The sequence below is a fragment of the Perissodus microlepis genome, chromosome 3 (genome assembly GCF_051167445.1).
Source record: "Perissodus microlepis isolate ML-2025 ecotype Zambia chromosome 3, ASM5116744v1, whole genome shotgun sequence".
Lineage (NCBI taxonomy): Eukaryota > Metazoa > Chordata > Actinopteri > Cichliformes > Cichlidae > Perissodus > Perissodus microlepis.
Window position 1 is genome coordinate 10,896,523 of NC_140463.1, and position 16,101 is coordinate 10,912,623.

General features: G+C 43.7%; 2 protein-coding genes across 3 annotated transcripts in view; one reads left to right on the forward strand and one right to left on the reverse strand.

Annotated features, from left to right (window-relative positions):
• The first annotated feature begins 607 nt into the window (after positions 1 to 607).
• On the forward strand, positions 608 to 6,420 carry LOC146389871 (uncharacterized). The gene is made up of 5 exons (XM_084919935.1): positions 608 to 618; positions 3,193 to 3,385; positions 3,428 to 3,623; positions 3,834 to 4,360; positions 5,926 to 6,420. The coding sequence occupies exons 1-5, from the start codon at positions 608 to 610 to the stop codon at positions 6,418 to 6,420; spliced, it is 1,422 nt and encodes a 473-aa protein (XP_084776061.1).
• A 3,832-nt stretch (positions 6,421 to 10,252) lies between these two features.
• LOC146389872 (low affinity immunoglobulin gamma Fc region receptor III-like) overlaps positions 10,253 to 16,101 on the reverse strand; it is a 136,235-nt gene continuing 130,386 nt past the window's right edge. Inside the window, exons 7-9 of one of the 2 annotated variants that reach the window (XM_084913378.1) lie at positions 12,234 to 12,332; positions 11,146 to 11,232; positions 10,253 to 10,296 (exon numbers count right to left, since the gene is read on the reverse strand). In XM_084913378.1, coding sequence (XP_084769504.1) covers positions 10,253 to 10,296; positions 11,146 to 11,232; positions 12,234 to 12,332 — 230 coding nt within the window. The remainder of the gene's footprint in view (positions 10,297 to 11,145; positions 11,233 to 12,233; positions 12,333 to 16,101) is intronic. The other variant, XM_084913385.1, reaches the window with a different exon arrangement.

A 16,101-nucleotide genomic window follows, 5' to 3' on the forward strand; every position in this document is an offset into this window, starting at 1 on the left:
CCCCACTCACTGGCGGCTGGACTGGCGTCCATTGTGTCGGAACAGCTGGTGTCTCGCGGGACCCCCTGACACGGGGACCTCTATCTCCCCGCGCGGCTCCTCCATCGCCTCCGGCTGGAGCAGCTGCTCCACTGCTCCCGGCTTGACAGGACCCTCGTTCACATCCTCTGTCACTGCCGCTTCTGTGCGTGGCTCCTCTTCCTCCGGCCGGCGCAGACCCTCGCGCGTCTCATCTGCCGCCTCCGGTTGGAGCGGATCCTCCACCGCTCCCAGCAGGAACAGCCCTTCACCCGGCTGTTCTCCCTCTTCCAGCAGGTGCGGACCCCCTCGCGCCGCGTCCACCACCTCCGGCTCCCGAGATGCCCCACGCGGCTCCTCCACCGCTTCCCCACTGTCAGGATACACCGGCGGGGGCAGCGGCGATGCTGACCAGGCTTGGAGCAGCATCGCCAGGTTCGCCATTCTATCCAGGTGAAGCTCGGTCTGGACCCGCAGTCTTCACGCTGGCGGCGCACAAAAGCCTTCAATTAATCCAAAATGCTACAGCAAGAGTACTGACAGGGACTAGAAAGAGAGAGCAGATTTATCCAGGCGGGCGTGATTGCGGATGCCGTGCAGGTGCGTCCGCACGGCACCGCCGACTACGCCTCGCCACACAAGGCCTTAAATAATCAGGCCCCATCTTATCTTAATGACCTTGTAGTACCATATCACCCTATTAAAGCACTTTGCTCTCGCACTGCAGGCTTACTTGTTGTTCCTAGAGTATTTAAAAGTAGAATGGGAGGGAGAGCCTTCAGTTTTCAGGCCCCTCTTCTATAATAATGGATTGGATTTATATAGCGCTTTTCAAGGCACCCAAAGCGCTTTACAATGCCACTATTCATTCACTCTCACATTCACACACTGGTGGAGGCAAGCTACAGTTGTAGCCACAGCTGCCCAGGGGCAGACTGACAGAAGCGAGGCTGCCATATCGCGCCATCGATAGCCAACACTAGTAGGCGGTAGGGTAAAGTGTCTTGTCCAAGGACACAACGACGGGGATCGAACCGCGACCTTCCGGTTACAGATGCGCTTCCCAACCCCCTGAGCCACAGGCGCCGGAAACATATTTGCCCCTCTATTCAGTGCTCCCTTGTCACTTTTCCAAACGCCTCCCATGCTATGGCTTTTTGATGGTGTTTTACTCATGGGAGATTACAGTCATCTGTCATGGCCCTGGGTCTTTTGACCCTAAACAGGACTTTAATATCACCAACCATTCCCATGTTATTACGGTGTATCCATATAAATGGCCCACCCTGTATTAATGAACAGGTGAAACCATTGTTTCACCTGTTCAATAATGACATCTCTTACCTTCTCAACAAAATCCAAAGTGTTCTGGATGTGGTGTTTACGGGACTGCACACACCCAGGACACCGGGTGTTTAAGCTGCTGCCGTCTGGCAGGAGGTTCAGGCTGCTGAGGTCCCGAACAAATAGACTCAAGGACAGCTTTTACAACAGGGCAATAACCCTGATCAATGTAAATAGCTGACCTGACTGGCTACCTCCCTGGACTTTTTTAGGGGGGAGGTAACAATGTTTAAAACAATAACAATAATAATATTTATATTTATAACAAGGTGCAATAATAATTAATGTGCAATAATAATAGTGTGCAATACACATACACTTATTCTTCTTTTTATACTAAGTTAATATACTGTGTTGTGTTGTTTGTTGCGTTGTGATGTGTCATATCGTGTCGTGTTATATGTAGTGCCGACGTAGGACAGTTTTCCAATTTCATTGTACTACTGTACTATGTATGACTGTGCAATGACAATAAAGAGTTATCTTATCTTGGAGCTGCTCACAAATGGGTTGTGGACAGAAGACAGAAACGTCAAGGTTTTATCAGTGACCAAGCTGATCATCCACACAATTGGTCTTAAACGTAGACCCTGTTTATATATCATCGGTAACCCATAACACACCTCTTTCACCATCTTATAATGCTGTGATTGCAGTCATTCCCCAACTCTCTGTACTGAATGGTACTGATAAGATAAGATAAGATAACCTTTATTAGTCCCACGCATAAGAAATTTGTTTTGTTACAGCAGTGGACAGTGCCAAGTTGCATAGAAAAATTTGAGAAAAAACACTGGAATAATATATCCATAAGATACTGTACACAATAGAATAGAATAAAATAAAATACTATATATATATAATCGAATAAAATACAGTGGCTTGCAAGAGTATGAGCTGAACTTTTGAACTTTTCCACATTTTGTCACATTACAGCCACAAACATGAAGAAGTTTTATTGGAATTCCGCATGAAAGACCAATACAAAGTGGTGTACACGTGAGAAGTGGAACGAAAATCATACATGATTCCAAACATTTTTTACAAATAAATAACTGAAAAGTGGGGTATGCATAATTATTCAGCCCCCTAAGTCAATACTTTATAGAACCACCTTTTGCTGCAATTACAGCTGCCAGTCTTTTAGGGTTTGTCTCTACCAGCTTTGCACATCTAGAGACTGAAATCCTTGCCCATTCTTCTTTGCAAAACAGCTCCAGCTCAGTCAGATTAGATGGACAGCGTTTGTGAACAGCAGTTTTCAGATCTTGCCACAGATTCTCGATTGGATTTAGATCTGGACTTTGACTGGGCCATTCTAACACATGGAAATGTTTTGTTTTAAACCATTCCATTGTTGCCCTGGCTTTATGTTTAGGGTCGTTGTCCTGCTGGAAGGTGAACCCCCGCCCTAGTCTCAAGTCTTTTGCAGACTCCAAGAGGTTTTCTTCCAAGATTGCCCTGTATTTGGCTCCATCCATCTTCCCATCAACTCTGACCAGCTTCCCTGTCCCTGCTGAAGAGAAGCACCCCCAGAGCATGATGCTGCCACCACCATATTTGACAGTGGGGATGGTGTGTTCAGAGTGATGTGCAGTGTTAGTTTTCTGCCACACATAGCATTTTGCATTTTGGCCAAAAAAGTTCCATTTTGGTCTCATCTGACCAGAGCAGCTTCTTCCACATGATTATGTAACGGAGCGAAGGTGATTTTATTTCCACAGTGTTTTTTTAAAGGAGGGAAATCTTCCTCCAAACGGACAGAGCAGTGGAGCCGCCAAGGGAAAGCACATCTTCATTTATTTTGCAGTTGAGATAATTATACTGTAGGTTGCGAAAGCATGATCCAGATAATGTTCCCTCTGATGCAGCCCTGCAAGATCAATTGTTGCTAGGATTGCGGGAGGGCCCTGTAAGTGAGGCACTGAAGGTCTATGTGCGGCGTAACCCAGATCAAGATTTTGCTGCCATACGCCAGGAGGCACTGCTGCTTGACTCAGAACATGTACAGCCCCAGTCTGAGGTAACCTGCCTGTCTGTAAATAAGTCTCATGCTCCTTTTAAGGTTGAACAGAAAGAAGATTGGAGACAGGTGTTGAAGCAGGAGATACTGGAGGATGTCAAGGCACAAATGAAGGGATTGGCACAAGAGCTAATAAGAGAAATTAGAGGCTCCACTCAGCCAGCTGTAGCTACTCTTCCGCCTGCACCTCAGTTTAGGAGAAGACCGCGACAATCAAATGCTAGCTGGGATGCACAAGGTCGGCCTATCTGTGAGGGGTGTAAACAAGCAGGACATATAGCTAGGTTTTGCCAGACCTCCATGTCTTCCCAGCCAAGTTTAAACTAGATGACCCTGCTGCTGAGGTCCGAGGGGCGGGGACTTTTGGTTCACCTAAGGAATTAAGGGCCACAGAAACATTTATTGGGCAGTGTCCAACAGTGAAGATAGTGATCTTCGGGGCTTCAAGGCTTGTTAGATACAGGATCACAAGTGACTTTGATACAGGAGAGTTTGTTTAATGAGCATTTTTCCCAGGCTAAGCTTGAGAAAACTCCAACCGCCTTTAAGCTGAGAGCCGCCAATGGTCTGGAAATTCCCTATACCACCTATGCTGTCCTGGACATGGAAATAGAAGGTGTTAAGGTTCCTGGACGTGGGGTTGTGGTGGTAAAAGATGACCATTGCACGCACCCACTGATTGTTGGTATGAATGTTGTGACTGCCTGTTGGAATGTATTTAAGTGGCCGGAAAAGACTGCTCCTGTCCCACAGCAATTAACGAATCAACAGGCCTGGAGGACTGACTGCGCAACATGCAGACGGATAGAAGCAAATAGAGTGGAGGACGGAATGGTGGGGTATGTACGGCTAGCTGGCCGACGCAAAATTAAAGTTCCCCCGAGGAGTGAAATAATGGTGTGGGGCCGGGCTCAGACGGGTCCGCAAGGAACGGATTATTGTGCCCTGGTGGAGGCACTGCCTGAAACCCCTGATGTGGGGGTGGCGAGAACCCTTGTCATGGTAAGGGCCGGGAGAGTGCCAGTGAGGATTTGTAACCCGCACCCCTATCCTCTTTTTATAGGTCGCTACCAGAAACTGGGAAAGCTATCCTGCGTGGATGAGGCCGACGTACATGGCTCACAGGATCTGAGCCTGTCCCTTGGGACAGATGGTGTGGTGGAGGTGGCTCTGGTCGACAGTGGCGCCCCCACGGAAGAGGAGAGATTACCTGAGGAGATGAGTAAACTGATTGAAAGACCTGATCTGTCTGAACTGCAACAGGGCGAGCTACGTGCTTTATTGCTTAAATGGGAGAAGGTGTTCTCTAAAGATGACGAAGATTTTGGGAGGACTGACCTGGTGCATCATTGTATCCCCACAGGTGATGCAGCTCCCATTAGAGAGAGGTATCGTCCTTTGCCCCCTGCAATGTATAAAGAAATGAGGAGTCTCTTGGCAGGTATGATGGAAAAGGGAGTTATCCGGGAAAGCTGTAGCCCGTGGGATGCACCCATTGTTTTGGTGAGAAAAAAAGATGGCACCTGGAGGTTCTGTGTGGACTACAGAAAATTGAATGCGGTGACACATAAAGATGCTTTCCCTCTGCCACGAATAGAAGAGACATTGACAAGCCTTACTCGAGCGCAGTGGTTTTCCACCCTGGACTTAGCCAGCGGATACTGGCAGGTCCAAATGGACCCGACGGACCGGGAAAAGACTGCTTTTACTACCCCAGTCGGGTTGTTTGAGTTCGAGCGGATGCCGTTTGGTCTGTGCAATGCACCCGCTACATTTCAACGGCTGATGCAGCACTGTTTGAGTGGACAGATTGCAGAGTCTTTATTGGTGTACTTAGATGACATTATCATTTATTCACCTGACTTTTCGTCTCATTTACAGCATCTAGATGAAGTGTTTCAGAGGCTGTGGTGTCATGGGTTGAAGTTACAGCCGAACAAGTGCAAGTTCCTGCAACAGGAGGTGAAATTTCTGGGGCATGTAGTGGATAAGTGTGGTGTAAGACCAGACCCCCCGATAAGATTTCTGCAGTGATGGATTGGCCGGTCCCTGATACCATCAGCCAAGTCAGATCCTTTTTGGGCCTGGCTGGCTACTACAGACGTTTTGTGTCCGGCTTTGCTAAAATTGCACGCCCTTTAAATGCAATATTGACAGGGGTCCCTGTGAACAAGAAAACAGACCATCGCAAAGTGCAGTGGTCCCCAGAATGTCAAACAGCATTTGAGGCCCTCAAAGCAGCTTTAATGCAAGCACCTGTTTTAGCATACGCAGATTACTCTCTTCCCTTTATAGTGTATACTGACGCCAGTGGTCGCGGGCTGGGAGCCGTTTTGGCCCAGGTTCAAGAGGGCCAAGAAAGGGTAATAGCGTACGCCAGCAGAAGCTTACACCACACGGAACAGAATGACGCCAACTATAGTTCCTTCAAGTTGGAGCTGTTAGCCCTTAAGTGGGCAGTTACCGAAAAGTTTAAAGACTATCTGACTGGTGCACGATTCGTTGTGTATACTGATAATAACCCTGTGGCCCATTTACAGACTGCTCGCTTGGGCGCAGTAGAACAACGTTGGGTTGCCCAGCTGGCCTCTTTCGACTACGAGATCAAGTATCGTTCGGGTAAGAGCAATATTAATGCTGATGCCCTTTCTCGATTCCCCACTGTCCCAGCAGAGCACCCGGAGGGGGCTGGATCAGAGCGTGGAGTCACTTCAGCAGCCATTGAATTGACCTGTGAGGTAGAGGGGAGTGACTGGGCAGAAGCACAAGCTCGTGATCCGGATATTCAAGTGGTAAAGCAACTTCTGGAAGCCCAGGTCGCACCCACAAAGTTAGAACGTCAGACATTGTCACATGGTGTGCGACAACTCCTGCAGCAACAAAAAATACTTTTTATTAAAGACGGAATACTGTGCCGTAAAGTGTTGGACGAATATACCCAGGAGACTCGTTATCAAGTTGTGTGTCCTAGTTCCAGGTGCCATGAGGTGTGGCGGAAGATCCATGAGGCTGCTGCCCATGCGGGGGTAGATTGAACCCTCTCTCGGATACGGCAGCGGTTCTACTGGGTTAACATGGAAGCGCAGGTTCATCTGGGTTGTGTCCCCTGTAGTCTACAAAAGGAGAGGGTAGAACCTAGGGCTCCACTGCACCCTATTTCAGTCTCATACCCTTTGGAGGCTGTAGGCATGGATTTTCTGTCCTTAGGCCGGCCCACTGACACTTATCAAAACATACTTGTGGTTACTGATCTGTTTACACGGTTCGCTTGGGCTATCCCTACAATAAACCAAACAGCAGAGACTACAATAAAGGCTTTGTGGAAGTATGTGATACAGCCGTTCGGTTGCCCAGGCCGACTCCACTCCGACCGTGGGTCTAATTTCGAATCTGCATTAATGAAACAACTCTGTGATACCTATGGTATAACTAAAAGCCGCACGACACCTTACCACCCTGCAGGGAATGGTAGTGTAGAACGTTTCAATCAGACCCTATTGAACATGCTTCGCTCACTAGAATCAGTTAGACAGAGTCAGTGGGTAGGAAATCTGCCAGAACTCGTCCATGCTTATAATAATACTATCCATAGTTCCACAGGTTATGCGCCTGCCTATTTGATGTTTGGTCGACACTTGAGACTTCCCGTGGACATGGCATTAGGCGTGGCCCCCCAGCAGGCGAGGCAGGATGTAAGTGAGTGGGTGTATTCTCATCGACAGAAACTCTCCCTAGCTTACCGTTTGGCTGGGCAGAGGATGTATAGTGCGGCCTCCCAACACAAAAGCCAGTATCAGAAGAGAGGTTGTACCCTCCCATTGTTGCCCGGGGAGAGAGTCTGGGTACGTGACCGAAACAGACAGGGCAAAGGAAAACTGTGTTCCTGGTGGTCTCCTGAGCCGTATGTGGTGTTGGAACAGGTGGGAGATACGGGCTTAGTGTATAAGGTCAAACCAGAAAAGGGGGGTAATATACAAACTTTACATAGGAATGCCTTAAAAGTGTGCATTGCTCCTCAAACAGACTTTACCCCTCCTACGGAGGAGCCGACCACAGGCCCTTCGGATTTCCCAGTGCCAGTGTTTTATGGGTTTTTACCCCCTACTGACTGTGTGTCACCTCACCAGAGTGACTCAGGTATGTCCCTTAGACGGTCCACTAGGACCACGCGTGGGATTCCACCAGAGCGTTATAGGGAGATGGAGCATTAGCAGGGACTGCTAATATTTCAGTGTGGGGGGATGTCATCCAGGGAAGGACGGATGTTGTTTTGCTTTGCTGTGTTTTAATGTGAAGTGTGCTTATTTATTTTTTATACTGCATGTTTTGGTTGCATCTGTCAATTTGTCCTGGAGAGACTCCGCCCTTTTTCCCCGTTTTACTAATTTGACACACCTGAGAGGAAAGGGAGTGGTAATTTACAGAGAGTGCTCAGTGACACATAAGACTGTGTGGAGCTTGGCGTTCGAGGGAGGAAGATACAGCGCCAGTGACGCGGAGCGAGCGGTCCGACTGCTGCAGCAACAGGAGGCCAGATTACGCGTCTGCGGGAAATTAGAGGCGGCGGACGGGCCGGTGCCGATATATTGGCGGTTACAAAGAAGCGGCGGGCAGAGTTAAGAGGTCTGCCCACCCGGGGTAAGTCTTTTGACTTGTCCCCTTTTAATGAATGAAAGCTGCCTAAAAGAGTAGTGACTGCCGCTGCCTCCCTTTCTTTAGCGCACCGGGGCGCAGAACGCGGAGAGGAAGGCGAGGATGCCGCCGGGTTTCCCTTCTGCACCGCTTCACTGGATTTTTAATTCTTCGTGACTTTTATACCGTGGCGGACGCCACTGGACTTTTAATGTTGTGTTTTATTGATTTTTTATTGTGTTGTCCCCTGGCCAGGGTTGTTTTAATTCATTTTACATTTTTAACTATTTAAATATAATAAATTATATTTTAATTATACAGTTTTTAATTCGTGTGCTTTCCCTTTGCGGCTCCACTGCTCTGTCCGTTTGGAGGAAGGTTTCCCTCCTTTAAAAACACTGTGAAAAAAAAACATCACCTTCGCTCCGTTACATTTGCTGTGTCCCCCACATGGCTTGTGGCAAACTGCAAACGGCACTTCTTATGGTTTTCTGTTAACAATGGCTTTCTTCTTGCCACGCTTCCATAAAGGCCAGCTTTGTGCAGTGCACGACTAATAGTTGTCCTATGGACAGATTCCCCCACCTGAGCTGTAGATCTCTGCAGCTCGTCCAGAGTCACCATGGGCCTCTTGGCTGCATTTCTGATCAGCGCTCTCCTTGTTTGGCCTGTGAGTTTAGGTGGACGGCCTTGTCTTGGTAGGTTTACAGTTGTGCCATACTCCTTCTATTTCTGAATGATCGCTTGAACAGTGCTCCGTGGGATGTTCAAGGCTTGGGAAATCTTTTTGTAGCCTAAGCCTGCTTTAATTTTCTTAATAACTTTATCCTTGACCTGTCTGGTGTGTTCTTTGGACTTCATGGTGTTGTTGCTCCCAATATTCTCTTAGACAACCTCTGAGGTCATCACAGAGCAGCTGTATTTGTACTGACATTAGATTACACACAGGTGCACTCTATTTAGTCATTAGCACTCATCAGGCAATGTCTATGGGCAACTGACTACACTCAGACGAAAGGGCGCTGAATAATTACGCACACCCCACTTTCCAGTTATTTATTTGTAAAAAAATGTTTGAAATCATGTATGATTTTCGTTCCACTTCTCACGTGTACACCACTTTGTATTGGTCTTTCACGTGGAATTCCAATGAAATTAATTCATGTTTGCGGCTGTAATGTGACAAAATGTGGGAAAGTTCAAGGGGGCCGAATACTTTTGCAAGCCACTGTATATCAAAGGACATTTTGTTTGTTGAGTCTGCATTTTTTATATTTTTTTAATGTATAAAAACTTGGTTTATGTAATACCCAGTTTTACCACTAGATGGGAGCAAAAATTTAAGTCCTTGAATGTCATTCAAGATCTCTGATAGGTTGAACAGGTTGGGATCTGTCCTGGTTCCAACTTTCAGTTGGACACTATTGAAGTTTGTAAAAATGACAAACCAATTTACAAAACAGGAAAACTGAAATAGTAATATTCCACTGAAAGCACCAGGTTTTATCCTTGTGAGCCTCCATAAAGGCCACAACATCTTTGATAAAGCATAGCTGGAAAATATGTGATTCTTTTCCAGAGTCCAGTCTAACATGTAGAAATTTGCTTTTGTTTTGTCAGCAGACAAATCCCAATGTTTGGATTTGCAGTTTGCAAAAAAACAAAACAACAACAAAACAAACAAACATAAACATTTTTTAAAAAGCTGGTTGGTTTTTGATTGCCAAAGGACATAAGGTCAGTCTCAACCAGACAAACAGACACAACCTCCACTGAAACCACTCAATGAGGTCCCTGCTGTTTCTAGCCTGCAGTTGTGGTTTAGTGTTTGTGTTCTCCACTGAAGAGACATTTCCATTGGTTAGCCACAACCAAACAAGTCATATTTTCCATCTCACAGCTTGGTAAAGCCCATATACCCACACAGGAACGTTATACAAGAACGGAGGTTTATTAATCTGCCAAAGAAACCAGATTGCAGTCATAAGTCACCAAGCATAAATAAAATTTACAAAACAATAAAGTTAATAAAGCATATTAACACATTTAAATGATCATTGCCTACTTGGCAGAAAATTCTCTTAAAAATTATGTCTTTTTTGAGTCGTTTGAGTAAGGTTCAGTGAAAAAAAGGCGCAAAATATATAAAAGTATTTCAACAAGCAGTTGTACTCTTGAGATGCTGGGAGGACCAATCAGAGACCAGCAGTGGATGTTAGTGGTTGGATTGGTGGACTACTTCAGTGAAGAGTAGATGACGTCTGGCTCTGGTTCACAGTCTGAACACAAACACACACAGTTCAAACAACAGGAAACATGATTACAAGCTATGTAGTTCAATCAGCACCTCCAATCTCCACCTCTCTGCATCACACACAGTCCCAGTTCAGACTTTACTGGGAACCAGCTCAGGTTAATAAGACAAAGTTCTTCAAACACTGCCAACACTTTAGATGTGTCTTGAATCAATGAAATTTACAAGATCTCCTTCTTCTCCTGAAACTTGAAGAAGGTTTCTCAGACTCAGCCATATTTTTTTTTTTTTTAAAAGGAACCCCCAACACATGTAGTATCTATAAAGTGCAGGGTGGTGTTCTTGTTCTTACGACTGCACCCAGATTTTCAACTATTCAGGTATTTGTTTACTGGGTAGTATTGGATAGTGTTGTTGGTTTGGTATGTCTGTCTGGTAACAATCATTTATGCAGAAACACTCTCAGGAGACCAAATGACCAAAACTAGAATTAGACAACATGTGTTACATCACATATAATGAAACCACACAACAAGCAAGTCTATGAAAATGTTTTTGGCATTTTTAGAACTGATTTGAAGGAAGTCACTGATTTTGTGAACCTGATATCCTCATGCATGTCATTTCAATGCCTTAAGGCTTCTACATTTAAGTCTTGATTTTGGAGCAGACAGAAGGTCCTCACTAAAGATCTGAGACAGCCAACAGACTCATGCAGGCACAGTTTTTCTGCTGTGTTCCAGGAAATTCAGTCTGCTGTCTGATAGAACTGAAAAGCTTGACATCCTGACCTTGAGACAGGATGTGGTTAGCTTAGCTTAGAATTACAGCTAGCTTGGCTCTGTTCAAAGTTGACGATAGATAGCAGATGTACCTCTGGGAGTCTTTGATCTGATGAGTATTTGTCCATAACTCATGTCTTCAGTTTCCACTTCTGAGTGGGCTGCAGCTGGATTAGTCTCTGCAACATCAATTGCAGTAGTACTGTAATACTGTATTATAACACTACAGCTATGGCAATATGTTTTTGTTACATCCTGCACTGAAATTTTTTTTAAATGAGCATCAGATTTTCACAGGTTTTTTTTTCCCACTACATGCCTCTGCTGCAAGCAAAAGTTGACCAGAAAAAGCTGGTGGGTGTTTGGGTGAAAAAGAAGGTAGACGACCACAATGCTGCTGTGTTTATTCTAATGCAAACTGATGCACTTCACCACAGAGCACAAAGTAAACATGCTGTTATTATCTGCCAAATAAGAAAATACACAAGTTTCTCACTTGTCATCGGCTTTAGATTTACTGAAATAAAAAACAGGATGCTTGTTTAAAGAAGTCAAAAATATCATATCAAATGACATTTAGTTTGTTGAGTATACCTTTTTATACATTAACAAGAATTTGATCTTGGTAATTAGTGTGTGCACCCGAATGAGATTTCAGACTCATCGGGAATGGTGTGGAACATATTACTCAGTAACGTCACTACCAAAGGTGGAGGACACTATTGGTTCCCTCAGCTTTTGGGTTGGAGAAAGGGCTCTGACTGTTTCTAAACACCAGTCTGGACTTGGCTTAGCAATGCTGGAACATTGAGGCATTTCACCAGAAAAGCTAGAGGACTTGGCTACAGAGAGGGTGATCCAGATTTCTGCTTAGACGGTTTCCTCCTTGATCCAGATAAGCAGTAGAAAATGAATGAATTAATGAATGCATTTATCGTATGTACACAAGCTAATTAATTAGATTGTTTATTAGAATATTAAGACAATGTGATTTTTTTGAATCAAGCAATACACAGATTTACACAGCTCACAAGGAAATGTTACCTACTACTATGATGAACATGTTTAACATAAAGCTTACTAAACATCAGCCTGTTAGCATTCTAATGTTAGCATTTAGCTTAAACCAAGGGGTCAGTGTGTAGAACTGAAATATGATGGAGACAAAGATCAGATGTACCTTTTGTCTTTGACTTGTTTTTCATCTCTTTGATGATGATTTGACCATAACTCACATCTTCAGCTCTCATTACTGTGTAGTTTGCAGCTGGACAACTTTCTGTGCAATAAAAGTTGTTCAGTCCCATTTAACTCAACTTAAATGGGACTTTATTAACTTCTCTGTTAAATGCAGAGAAAACCAAGTTCATGTTATTCTCAAATGCCAAAGAGTTGTTATCTAGGTCTACTAAGATAAAAACTATTCAAGGAACTGTAATTGAAATGGTCACAACTTACAATTATCCAGATATCATTATAAATTAGAATTTTACGGTGGCCCTGAGAGGCAAAAACGGACTGCAACTTCAGAAAACACTTGCAAAAAGAAAAATGCTGCAAAAGAAAAACACTTGCAAAAAGAAAAATGCTGCAAAAAGAAAAACACTTGCAAAAAGAAAAATGCTGCAAAAAGAAAAACGCTGCAAAAAGAAAAATGCTGCAAAAAGAAAAACGCTAAAAAGCACACAAAGCACAACGGAAATAGGAAAAAAGACAACGGAAATGTTTCTGGGGAGACAATAACCGGACGGACCAGTTGCACGAACCAAAACATGCTAACAAGTGCACTGGGACTGGGAGACACTTCAAAGAAGTGGAGCGGCCAAAGAGTAAACTTTCAAAAGTAAGTTCTGAATATTATGTCACTTATTTATGTGCAAATGTTTAATAATGAGGAACATTAAAACATTACTGTTGGCCACATGCCGGCAAAGTTATGTGACATTAGCGATGTTTGTACTTTCAGCATTTACTTTGTTTTAAAGCCTTTACTTTATACGCCGTTAGATAGTCGACCTTAATCTTTCAGAGAATCTGATGATTTTGTGGATAATTAAAGTCAGTCATATATCCACAAACACAACAAGCTGAAAGTCAGTGATGCTGCTCGGTTTGCAGTCCTGAATATCACGGCACAAGCAGGATTCACTGCACTGTTAATGTTAGCTATGTTATATTGCTGCCTCTGTTCGGTGGTGTCGAGCCAAACGGACTTTAACGTGTGTTTGAACGAGCTGACGGTTCACTCGTTAAGCTGAAAGAAAGATGCTTTAATCACAGCAGTCACACATGTGTCCACTGTACCATCTGGGAACTCTTCTTGTTTACACTCGTAATAACACAAACACTAAATCCTCCTGTTTGTAGCAGTGTATACACCTGAGACTGTCACCTGTCTGCCTGTCCTGCACTCTCTCTCTGTTTCTTTCTCTCTGATTGTGGAATAAAAGTATGAACATTTATTTATAAGTTACACTTGTGTTTGAATCCTGCAGCTTATCACACATTTGATTTCCATGTGTGACAACTGCAAGTGTCCAGAGTGAGGACAGACTGAGGGACCCACTGCTGCACATCATCTGTGAGGCTTTGCATCCCTGATGATCCACCAGGACAAACTCAGCAGTGTGTGAGGAAGAGGAGGAGGAAGAGCCAGCAGCAGCTGACAGATGGAGAGAATAGACAGACTGTTCCCTGTTTGTGAAGGACTGCTAGAAAAGTTTAACATAACTAACTGTCTGTCCTGAATCAGTCTTATTAGGTAATGTTCAAATAATTTTATCATTCCAGTGTTTTCAGTGTGGGAGAAAGTACTCAGGGCCTTCAAGTTACACACTATGAAAGGCAGCAACAAGTTTAATATTCAGAAACCTAAAGTATGTATCAGCAGCAGAATGGACCTAAAAATAAATGTTTGTTTCAGTTCTATGAAGCTTTGAGTATTTTGGATTAGTAGCACTGCTGTGTTTGTTGCATCATATTGCTGTAATTTTTTATATGCTTTATATATTCTGAGGTAAGTTGATCTTTAGTGTTACATCATATTCTATAAGGATGTTATGTCTTTGTCTACTTTCTGCCCAGTTTGACCCATTTAGCAGAAGTCAGCCTGTTTAAGGCTCTGATATCTATTCTGTATGACTTAAAGCAGTTATGACATGGTCTGATTTTCTCACCCAATAAAGGAATATTTCATATATCAGTCTACTCTTCATTCTATCAGAAACAGTTATCACAGCTCGTACATTTGTTTCTTCCACACATATATAAGCATTGAGCCAAATTTAGTAATGCCAACATATTAAAAGAACAATATTTGTCTCATGTATATAATACATCTATATATACACTGTCACAGATACTTGTCTTTAAGTGAAGATTTAAGGTGATAGGAAATATAAATAAATGCAACTTGAATCTTTACTGAAGCTCAGTGTTTGGCACAGAGTTCATGTTCACTGCTGTAATAACTAATAATGATTAATATAATATTGGCCATATTATATTTACATTACCAAAGTGAGATGACTTTAGTCTCATGAACAACATTAGCTAATTGTTATTTACTAGCTAATCTTAAATGACTGTTCAGTACAGAAATGAAGCCCAAAAATCATGTTTTACAGTCCTGTGGTCTCAGCCTCAGATACTTATCAAATCACACAGAGCTCATGTAGAAACAAATGTACAAAATATGTTCTCCTTCATTTCTGTCAAACAAAGCTGTATGAAACGTTTCCAGCTGTAGGTATCATGGTTGCTAGGCAACCTGGGCAGCGCGACGGAGGCTAGACCGTCCCATTTCACAAGCCTACAAGCCTCACACTTCCGGCCTCAGCGGTCTTTGAGTGCGGCCCTTGAGGACCGTTAAGGCTGCGTACTTTAAGGCTGCAGACCCTGAATTGGGATACAGCCATACATACATGTTTTGGTTCGTGCAACTGGTCCGTCCGGTTATTGTCTCCCCAGAAACATTTCCGTTGTCTTTTTTCCTATTTCTGTTGTGCTTTGTGTGCTTTTGCAGCATTTTTCTTTTTGCAAGTGTTTTCTGAAGTTGCAGTCCGTTTGGCCTCTCAGGGCCACCGTAGAATTTGTCATTTAAAACTCACATTCAAAGGTTTGTGTATTTAAGTTAAAACTAAAAATAAGTTAGTTTTAATATAAATCAATCCTGTTTCTCCCTCCAAGTGAGACAACACTTGATTCATGCAACTTTTTTTTTTACCTTTATTCGATTACAGTGACCTGCTTTTTATGAATACACCTGCCCACTACATAAAGACATTGGATACAGTCTACCATTGTTGTCACGGGCTGCGACGGCAGACCGTGGAGTTGAAGAGAAAGTAGGGCCCAAACGCGAGACTCTAGTGAAGGACAGTGGATTTATTTATGGTGAGTGGACAGAAACGACAACTATATACAATTCAAGCACTGTGACTCTTGTGGCGATTCCTCTAAGAATCCCACACAGTGCACGTGTCCATAGCAGTGAAAAGGTGACAACTCCAAAAACCCGATTCCACTCCGTGATTTCCCCTCGTGACGACGTTCCTGACTCCCGACTCCTGGTGACACAAAAACATACACAGTTCAGCAGGCAGCCTTTAGTAGCAAAGCCGATCTCAACACACTAATCTACGGAGGTACTTAACAGGTTCGACTTAGTATAATCCCGCGCCGACTGGGGCTCCGCCACCTTCTTAAATAAGACCATGACAATGACCATGACAACTGTGCTTTACGGTTTATTACTGGCTATGGAAATCATGTACATAATTGTTCTTTGTATGCTGCTGATAAAGTCCATCTATTCGCAGACTTTCGCATTGGTTGATCTTTATCTATACAGGGAGTGCAGAATTATTAGGCAAGTTGTATTTTTGAGGAATAATTTTATTATTGAACAACAACCATGTTCTCAATGAACCCAAAAAACTCATTAATATCAAAGCTGAATGTTTTTGGAAGTAGTTTTTAGTTTGTTTTTAGTTTTAGCTATTTTAGGGGGATATCTGTGTGTGCAGGTGACTATTACTGTGCATAAT

Coding starts and splice junctions, on each gene's coding strand:
- LOC146389871 (XM_084919935.1), top strand. Junction 3,386..3,427: donor ATGTACAGCCCCAGTCTGAG/GTAACCTGCCTG, acceptor GCTCCTTTTAAG/GTTGAACAGAAAGAAGATTG. Junction 4,361..5,925: donor CACTGCCTGAAACCCCTGAT/GTGGGGGTGGCG, acceptor GCCCATTTACAG/ACTGCTCGCTTGGGCGCAGT.